The sequence below is a fragment of the Myotis brandtii genome, unplaced genomic scaffold, assembly GCF_000412655.1.
Source record: "Myotis brandtii unplaced genomic scaffold, ASM41265v1 scaffold532, whole genome shotgun sequence".
In the NCBI taxonomy this organism is placed as follows: domain Eukaryota; kingdom Metazoa; phylum Chordata; class Mammalia; order Chiroptera; family Vespertilionidae; genus Myotis; species Myotis brandtii.
The window spans coordinates 419,143-419,501 of record NW_005369955.1 but is presented as its reverse complement, the minus strand read 5'-3'; the positions used below and the strand labels follow the sequence as shown (position 1 = coordinate 419,501).

At 69.9% G+C, this 359-nt stretch overlaps 1 protein-coding gene across 1 annotated transcript in view; it reads left to right on the top strand.

Annotated features, from left to right (window-relative positions):
• Positions 1 to 359, top strand: part of DENND3 (DENN/MADD domain containing 3) — a 36,648-nt gene that overhangs the window by 28,583 nt on the left and 7,706 nt on the right. Inside the window, exon 14 of the mRNA XM_014549016.1 lies at positions 84 to 169. Within this exon, the coding sequence (XP_014404502.1) occupies positions 84 to 169 (86 nt within the window). The remainder of the gene's footprint in view (positions 1 to 83; positions 170 to 359) is intronic.

The window sequence follows — 359 nt, the reverse complement described above, 5'->3', positions numbered from 1 at the left end:
TCCCACGTTGGTTCGGGCTCGAAGACGGCGCCCACGGCTCTGTGGTGGCGGCTGGACCACGGACCCCTCGTGTTTCCCTTTAGTGTCCCCCCGGCTTTGCCCGCCTCCCCCCGGGAGTCAGGGCAAGAGGAGCCCCCTTGAATGTCAATGCTGAGCACGAGGCCGAGGGGTGAGCCCCGACACCCCCAGGGGGGCACTGAGCCTGGGCCGTGCACTGGCTGGGTTTCTCCGCGTCAGACCCTGCCCTCCTCCCTCCTGGGACCAGGGTCATTTCAGGGCCTTCTCTGTCCTGCGGGGACCCCCCCCTCCCACAGCCCCCGTCAGCCCAGCTCTGGGCCAGGCCCCCAGGCTCCGAGGTC